A 9,489-nucleotide genomic window follows, 5' to 3' on the forward strand; every position below is an offset into this window, starting at 1 on the left:
GCACCACCCTTGCCAAGGAACTAGAGAAAAATCATTTTGACATCTACTTTCAGGCCAGAGAGCTCATATTTCCTGCTTAACATAAGAAATATCCTGAAGTTAATTAAGCTTGTGGGTGAGCTGTGAGAAGTCTAGCTGAAGGGCAGTTTGTAGTAAAGGTCTTTTTCGTTTTTAAAATAACTAATAGCCTTTGCAATTCTAAGTCAGAGGTAATACAAGCAGCATTTGTTTTCCTTCCTTTCTCATATAGGGGCTGCTGAGCAGGCTGGGGGTGGGAAGGAGGCAGTATGATAATCAACACACATTGTTCTTAGGTGGATGGCTGCAAAAAATAGCCTCTGAACTTAGGTTCTTCAAAATTTAGTGATGTGTGTGAGCAATGGCACCTCCCTGCCAGCGAAGAGGATTTTGCTGAAGTGGGTGTTGCATGCAAATTAAAAAGTGTATTTTTTTTCTCTGGGTGCCAGTGACTTGCCTGTAATCATAGCTACTTGGGAGGCTGAGATCAGGAGGATAGTAGTTTGAGGCCAGCCTGTGCAAATAGCTCGAGAAAACCCATCCACAAAATAACCAGAGCAAAAATGGACAGGAGGTGTGGCTCAAGCAGTAGAGTGCCTTATTTGCAAGTGTGAAGCCCTTACTTTGAACCCCAGTCCCACCAAAAAGAGAGAAAAAAAAAAAGTACTTTTTTCAGAGGAAGGGATATTTAGAAGGAAAATATTTTTGTTTTCAAGAATTTGGAGGATCTTTAAGCAGAAGAAACTTCAGACCTCTTCAGCGTTATGAGTTGTCTCTGAAGCACAAATGGATGCATGTTCTTTATAAATCAGTTTCACCTGTATGTCTACAACAGCAATATGGTACATGGCTACTGAATACTGAGTGGTTTGGGCCCTTGGCTTGCCTTTCCAGCCTATTGCCCCACCCAGACCCTCTATCTCTCTGCTCTTTGTTGTCCTGGAACTTCTTTCAGTTCTTATATGCTTGGCTTCCTTGTGTCTTCACTGCCTGTGCCACATACACAATTAAATGCAAGGTGGTCGGTGCTATGCACACAAGAATGTCCTTCCTAAAATATCCCTATTGAGAGGGAGGGAGAGGGGGGTAGAGGGGAGAAATGACCCAAACATTGTATGCACATATGAATAAATGAAAAAAAATCTCTATTGGAAGGGGAGCCACCAGCTGCTGAGCAAAAGGAGTGACAGCCAACTACCTGCTTTTACAGATACATCAATTAACTTATTCAGCGTCATTCAGCGGATGTTCTTCCTCTGTGTGGCTCCAGTGTGTCTTTAGACCTTGGCCTGGGTGTCACTGTTCTGCCCCTCAAAACAGACATTTCCCCAAGTGCTCCAACTGCTTCAGAGGTGGCATCATCACTCTGCGTTCAGTCGTTTGTGGACTCGTTTTCATCTTGCCTGGGAGCTGCATGGTGATGAGGATTGTGTCCATTTGGCTGACTGCCTGTGACATGTTTAGCACAATGCCTGATACATGCGGTGACATCAACATGTCCCTGTTGAATAATGATAGATGAATAAATTAACATATACCTAAATGCAATGAGTTTGTGGCCAGTTGAAATGCTTTCCAGAGGCTGGACCTGCAGCTAATAGGGGTTTGGGAACAACTTTGTTCCTTTTTGGTCTTATACACCGCCCCCCCCATAATTGCTTATGTACTTAGCTCACTTCCCAATTCGACTGTGAGCCCCTTGAGAGCAGGAAGATTTCTGTTTGTCCTTGAAATCCTGTAGAATAAGCATACAACTGATCTGTGGGAAGTGTAAAAAAAAAAAAAAGTCTACTTTGTGAGAAAGAGCTATTTACAGAGCAAAAATGCTGGGAGATAAAGAGAAAGTAGTGATAATGTAATCCACTTGTGTTGCCAGGCCACCAAGGATACCTTGGTAAATATTAGCTAATGTGTAGCCCTTTGCTTGCTATTAAGATTTACTGATTTCAATAGAAAGGAACCTAAAAGTTAGGCATGTTATGTAACTCAGACGCCAAGTTCATAAAATACACATTGGCTCTGTCTGTGGTTAGATTAAATGCCTTTTTCTAAGCAAAGCAGGATATGTGTGATAATAGGTCTCTGTGTGAATGATAGGTTTGGTTAGTGGCTGAGTTTATCCTGTATCCTTGCATTCTCTAAGTGTAATTCTCACTCTTTGAACAAATAAATCAACACCATTGGCTAATCTACTACAAGTAAAATGTGTCTTCAGTAAAGGCCAGTTTTCCCAGAATAAATCCAACAATAAAGCCTTCCTTTACATCTCAGTTTCTTACATAACAGTGACTATTGTATATAGAGATTAATATGATATCTTGTTTCTTCCCGGTGTGATCTTTCAAATATATCTCTATATATGTCTCTATATCCACCTGTGTACACTTGGAAAACTCAGCATCTCAGTGTGTTTCAGAGATTTGGCTGGGAAATTGAATATAGCTAATTGTTTTTGGCCAAGTTATTTGGCATGACTTAGGAGAAAAGCAAGAGTGCCATAGAGCGTAGCGAAGGAGAGTAGGGCAAGGCTGGAATCCAATCCACATCTGCTCCCCAGTGACCTTAGCTGGTGGTTTGTCATGTCTTAGCATGACGGTATTCAAGCCATGCGAGGTTTGAAAAAATATGTATACCCAGCTTGGGGCTTGGTCTGAGAACAACCACTTTCCTTAGTTTAAACCACACAACTCCACTATTGAATTAAGTGTTTTCAAGCTAATACAAATTAGCATCACTCCACTGGTTGAAGCCTGAGATAAATTTGGCTGGATCTAAAAGAAAGCAGCCTGCTCATGGACAACTCCCCACACCACCACTTCCTTGCTTTTTCTAGCCATGGATGTTTCTGGTCAGAGTGGGTTTAGGATGCTGGTAAGTGCAGACAATCTGGGGAAAGCACTAAAGTCTGCTGGTTGCTTTTTTCCCACATCTTTATAAGGCCAGGCAGATGATATTTTATCTTATTAATGCAATCATGGAACTCCAAGAGATACACCAGTGGTATTTCCTCACTTCACAGAAATATTCTTTACCTTCAAAAGTGAGGCTGGAGGAGAAGGATGGCAGGGAAGAAAAGCTCAGAATTTGGCATTTTAGAAGTCATCTCTGGAATTATAATATATGACAAAGAGAATGTTGACTCCATGGGCAAATGTTGGATTTAGATCATGATTGAAGGTGAGATCCAGTCTGAGAAGAACTTTGTAAACATTGCAAGTTCCTTGCACCTGGGAGAGGGCATCAGGCCCCAGTGGGTGTAGGCCAGGCTAAAGGATATCTGTGCAAGCCCAGGGGAGCAGTGGGAAGGGAACCCATTTCTCCCTCTATGTGCCTTACCTGAGACCATCCTCTAATTATCTTTGGGGATTTGAGGTCAGTGAGGGCTAGGTACTGTGTACAAGGCTGGCACTCTCTTGCGAGCACTTTATTTTTTCATATCTTCAGAGTCTGTCCTTTACATTTCACATTGCCATACCTGTGGTTTTCTTATCACCACGTCTGTCTACTTGGTATTGGCTTCTTGTGTTTTTACCTGGGTCAGGGCCATGAACAAGACACTGTGGAATATCTCTTTTTATTTAAAATGTGTCACTAAGTTAGTTTCACTTCCTTGTTTTTATGAATAAACACCTTTTTGAAGGGAGATTTTGAAATCTATTTAAAAACATATTTGCATTTAATGAAAAATACCATGAAGACATTGCTAACCATGGTGGGCACACCTCAATTTTCTTTAGTATAGGGGAAGAGGTAGTCCTAGTATTTATGGCTCTGAGTTTCACCATTGTTGGCTGTTTAAGGGAAAGTCCCTTCCCTATTTTGCTGTCAAATGGATGTCACAAAAATGTCATCAATAAGAAACCATTTGATGAACTGAATTCATTCACCAAATTATTCCACTTATGTTGAAGGAGTAAGCAGCAAGCACTCATAGCCTGCACTAGCAGTTAGGGATGAATAGAAGGTGGTTCTGCCTTTATGGAGAGTCAGTGCTCACCAGTCCTGAAGGTCTGGAGCAAGGAAGGAGGGTGAAATATTGATGATGCCCCTCTATTATTCCTTTTGGAAGTTTTGGCAAATCATGAAGAGAGTAGGAATGGGCTGATAGATCCACAGAGACAGCCTCTGAAATCATCTGTTGGATTCTGAGCTTTGTTCTAAATTATATTGAGCAGTAAAATAGGAATTTGACCAATATTTGACTGTTTTAGGGGAAGTCTAACTTTAGAATAGAAAATTTGACAATGAGACACAGTGAGGTGGAAGTTCCCCTGAGTGGAGATTGGAAAGCATATGTTTTAGCTCTATCCTGCCACTGCTTAGCTGTATGAATTTGGGTAACTCATTTAAAATTTCTGAGTCTTGATTTCTTCATTTGATACATGATACAATTGAGCAAGATCAGGATTTCTCTTGATACATGAATATCAGTAGCAGTACACATACATTTTAGATAGTATATTGATGAGTGTTTCTTTTTTTCAGTTAATTATTTTTATATATCAAAAATGTGGAGTGGTTTGAATAATAAAAGGTTATAATTAGCTATCTCAAACACTTTTAAGGTTGCATGTGACTGATGTCAGGAAATACCTGAATTTATGACCTCTTGGTTCATTTCAATTTCTCTTTCTGTCATTAATTTTATATTTAAAGAAGATGGTCCTCCAGTGGCAAGTTTCAAGTAGAATAGCAGTGTGGTATCCAGAATAAACTAATCAGCCAGCCCAAATGATCAATAAGTCTGATAGTCTTGAACAATCTTTTCATATATAGTTAGGTGTGCACGTGACTCACCTTGCTCACTACTTCTGTAAGCATAATCTTACCTTTGTTTTCCTCTGCTGTGTTTTCAGATCAGGCTATTGACAGAAAGAATGTTCAAACATCTTCGAAAATGGTTTGTCGCTCACTGCTTTGGGCATTCTCAGCAAAGAAGAACAAGACTAGTCTCCAAAGATGGAAGGTGCAACATAGAGTTTGGCAATGTGGATGCACAGTCAAGATTTATATTCTTTGTGGACATCTGGACAACAGTGCTTGACCTCAAATGGAGATACAAAATGACTGTTTTCATTACAGCCTTTTTGGGGAGTTGGTTCCTCTTTGGTCTCCTATGGTACGTTGTAGCTTATGTTCACAAAGACCTCCCAGAGTTCCATCCTGCTGACAACCACACTCCTTGTGTAGAGAACATTAATGGCATGACCTCAGCTTTTTTGTTTTCTCTGGAAACTCAAGTGACCATAGGATATGGATTCAGGTGTGTGACAGAACAATGTGCCACTGCCATTTTTCTGCTTATCTTCCAGTCTATTCTTGGAGTTATCATCAATTCTTTCATGTGTGGTGCCATCTTAGCCAAGATCTCCAGAAGTAAAAAACGTGCCAAGACCATTACATTCAGCAAGAATGCAGTGATCAGCAAGCGGGGTGGGAAGCTGTGCCTCCTCATCCGAGTGGCTAATCTTAGGAAGAGTCTTCTTATTGGCAGTCACATATATGGGAAACTCCTGAAGACCACAGTCACCCCTGAAGGAGAGACCATTATTTTGGACCAGACTAATATCAACTTCGTAGTTGATGCTGGCAATGAAAATTTGTTCTTCATCTCCCCACTGACAATCTACCATGTCATTGATCACAATAGCCCCTTCTTCCACATGGCAGCAGAAACACTTTCCCAGCAGGACTTTGAATTAGTGGTCTTTTTAGATGGCACAGTGGAATCAACGAGTGCTACCTGCCAAGTCCGGACATCCTATATTCCAGAAGAGGTGCTTTGGGGCTACCGTTTTGTGCCCATAGTATCCAAGACCAAGGAAGGGAAATACCGAGTGGATTTTCATAACTTTAGCAAGACAGTGGAAGTGGAGACCCCACACTGTGCTATGTGCCTTTATAATGAGAAAGCTGCCGGAGCTAAGATGAAGAGAGGCTATGACAACCCCAACTTTATCTTGTCAGAAGTTGATGAAACTGATGACACCAAAATGTAGCAGTGGCTTTTCAGCATTGTGAAGTCTTGCAGGTACCTAGTGGCTAGCAGCATTATGAAGCATGTGAAAATAAGATGAGAGCCTGCTAAGTCTATCAGCACAGTGACCCTGAACCCCATAACTGTGACACTTAGCTCTACAAGGCTACCGTATTAGCGTATGCAATGCATTTATATGAGAATGGCATATGGAAGCTACAGGAGCTAACTTGGAATTTTGAATATGATTATTTGAGGTCATGGAATATTAATGGGAACAGACAAAATCATCAAAAGTCTCATGGAGGGGCCAAAGGAGATATTTTTTAAAGTCTCCTTAGAGAGTTTTGGAGCTTTAGACAGGATCAGGGAACAACCATTTTGATTCTACTGATAAGAAAAATGTCACTTTCATTTTAATATTGATTTTTATCAATGGAAAAAATTGTCTCCTAAGTTGGGGGAGGTGAACTAACCAATCAATGATAATAAGAAGAGACTGTTACAAAAAGAATAAATGGAGGCTCTGACCTACAGCTCTGGTTTTAGAGTCTTCATCTGAGGTTGGGTCATAGGTGTTTCAGGAAGGGCAAAGGAAGGCATGGTCCAGGGACTCTGTGCCTCTCTGTACTCACTGTGGAGAAGAACACCATGACCCAAACTTGCTCTATGGCCTATCTAGATGCTGTGGCCCACACTGGACTTTGGCCCAAGTAATCTCCCATGGTACATTTAGACAGAGGATAAATCTACACTCTAGAGTCTCCATGAACATCTTCCTGCTAGTAGAATGCTTGAGTTGAAAGTGGTGGTGATATTTTTTTCAATTAAAAGAGCATTTATTCCCTGTTCTTTCAAGATGGCAATGAGAACTGTGAAAATACAGCACTAGCCTGGAAAAGAATGTGATGTGAATGCTTCAAGGATGCTGTGTTTCTCTGTGTAGGGCTTTAATGAAAGGCTACTTCTGAAGAAGTGGAAAACACAAAGGAATGGGGTATGGCCTTACAGTCAGGACTCTGCTAGGTCTTCCTGATGTTGAGAGCTAATGCCATATCTTCCTAAAAAAAGACCAACCCAACTGGGTACCAGTGGCTCACACTTGTAATCCTTTTGACTTAGAAGGCTGAGTTTAGGAGGATTGCAGGTCAAGGCCAGTGGGGCAAAAAATTCATGACACCCCATCTCAGCTAATAGCTGAGCACAGTGATGTGCACCTGTCATTCCCAGCTACATTGCTGGGGGCTGTGGGGAACAGTGATGACATTGGGAGGATTACAGTTTCAAGCCAGTCCTGGCTAAATGTATGTGAGATTCCATCTCAATGGAAGAAAGCTGGTGGCTTGCCCCAGCTATGCAAGGAAGCACAAATAAGAATATTGTGGTCTGGGCCAGCCTGTGCAAAAATGAGACCTTGTCTCTGAAATAACTAGAGCAAAAAGGGATGGAGGTTAGCTCAAGCAGTAAAGTGCGTGACTAGCAAGTGCAAAGCCCCTGTACCACCTAACATTTCTTTTAAATAAATAAGTAAAAAGGACCAACTTAATGAAAGGATTAACCTTTGGGGAAGGTTTGAATGTACATGATTTATTTGTTTTCCTATCTGCATTATTTTGAATGCATCCTGAAAAAAATGGAACTCTAAGCTGTTTAGAAATAAAAATGTGCCCAGTGTGTTGATTAATAAATTTCTAAAACTGCATGCACTTTCTAACAGTGTCACTTATTGTGTATTAACTATGACCGAGTGACTGGGGAAAATACTCTTGCCAAGGGTGGGCTTTTTCTTGGAGGGGAAAGGACCAGTGGGAAGGAGCTAAATAGGATGCATTTGTTGTCTTGATTCCCCAGGAGGAAATGAGCTAGGCTGCAGCCACACACCTTCCGGTCCAGCTCCATCAGATCTCTCCAGGATGAGCCTTGGCACAGGCAATGGGGAGCTACCAGCAACTGCTGGGAGATGGCTTTGTTTTTGCAGGCCTGGGTTTATTTTGTAGATATACATATGCACACTTGTCCTTCTGACCCATACCACTGGGAACTCTGATGGGTTTAGGGTTGTGCACCTTGTCAGTGGCCATAACTGCACACAGCTGGCCCACACTGGAGATTACTCTGTGCCTATAAGGGCTTTGTCATTACAACTTCATTTGCTGACAAAACTAAAAGAAATTAGTTAACACAAGCTTGAGGGAACTGGAATTCTCTGCTGCCCTGTTGTCATGAGGCTTTATGACTCTGTAGACCTTTATAAACTGTGGGGAAATGTATTCACTCAAGCCAGGCACATCAGAACATGCTCCTCCAGTCTGTCCTTGGCAGTAGAATCTGACCACATCAGTACTGCTACTGTCATAGGTGTTTATATTATTATATTTGCTGATTTGTCCATTTCAAAGGCAATTCTGTATTTCTTATTCATGATGTATTATTAAAATTTCCTTGGTACTGACTCCCCCTTAATCTCTGTTGCTATATGGTTTTTGACTTGTAGAGTTTGATCCCATTTTAGCCTTCCTAGACTTAGTTTGGCTTAAGGGTCAACATGTAGAATGAAGATTGGGAGACCATCTTTAATAAATGGAAGAAGGAAAAGATCCTCTTCAAGTGGCCAAGTTGAAGAAGTGAGATAATTAGAGTGTCTGTTTACATCTCACTGTGGATAGCAGGCTTGGATATGGGGGCATCCTCTTTGGAGATTTTTTTTTTAAACCTAGAGATGGGTCTCCAACAGGATGCTTTTGTGAATAGCAGGGTTTCTCTTTCCCCTGTGTAGAACAAACAATAGGAAACCTCAGATGAAAAGAATGCAAATGAACCCTTGGCCCCGCCCCTGGGCCGTTGCTGCCTGCCATTACAGGAAGTGTGTGTCAATCAAAGCTTGACAGGGGAGATAGAGCATTTTATTTTGGATGCCAGAAGTTTGAGAACAATGACTGGAATTTCCTCTTTCTGTCCAGCAAGGGCTGTTTGCCATAGGGGAGATAAAAGTCCAGGGGTAGGGAATAAAGGTTATCGGGAACTGCGCAACACAGAGTCATGGGGGGAGGGAGGGCTTGGCGGGAGGAGGGGTTATGGAGGAAATCTATTTCAATGCCTGTCATTAAGTTTCCATTAAAAGAACATTCAGTTAGGAATTCAAAAATAATTTAATCTCCCCAGCCAGATGCACCCAGCTGGACTCCTTGGAGCTGAGCCCTGTAGAGAGGGAGATTTGCACACCCACTGCAGGGGCAAATCTCCATCCAGTACATCCTTGACTACATTGAATGTTCTAGAAGACACAAGTATCTTTCAGGAGGGTTAAAACCCCAACACTTGTGTTGTGGTAAGAGAAACGTAGTATAGGGGCATTTACTAAGTTTTCATTATGTCTTAAGCTCTAGTTTAAGCATGTTACATACATGACCTCTTTTAATTTTCACAACAATTAATACAATGAGAGTTGTACCCTACTACTATTATTATTACAGTACTATTGTACACTTAGACAG

At 41.4% G+C, this 9,489-nt stretch overlaps 1 protein-coding gene across 4 annotated transcripts in view; it reads left to right on the forward strand.

Moving 5' to 3' along the window:
* The window catches only part of Kcnj1 (potassium inwardly rectifying channel subfamily J member 1), a 30,002-nt gene extending 21,594 nt beyond the window's left edge, over window positions 1–8,408 (forward strand). For 3 of the 4 annotated variants that reach the window (XM_074066370.1, XM_074066369.1, XM_074066368.1), the window contains one exon: window positions 4,875–8,407. In XM_074066370.1, the coding sequence (XP_073922471.1) occupies window positions 4,896–6,017 (1,122 nt within the window). In that variant the 5' untranslated portion in view covers window positions 4,875–4,895 and the 3' untranslated portion in view covers window positions 6,018–8,407. Of the gene's footprint in view, window positions 1–4,874 lie in introns of all 4 variants that reach the window. The other variant, XM_074066371.1, reaches the window with a different exon arrangement.
* The last annotated feature ends 1,081 nt before the right edge of the window (window positions 8,409–9,489 follow it).

The sequence above is a fragment of the Castor canadensis genome, chromosome 2 (assembly GCF_047511655.1).
Source record: "Castor canadensis chromosome 2, mCasCan1.hap1v2, whole genome shotgun sequence".
Classification (NCBI taxonomy): domain Eukaryota; kingdom Metazoa; phylum Chordata; class Mammalia; order Rodentia; family Castoridae; genus Castor; species Castor canadensis.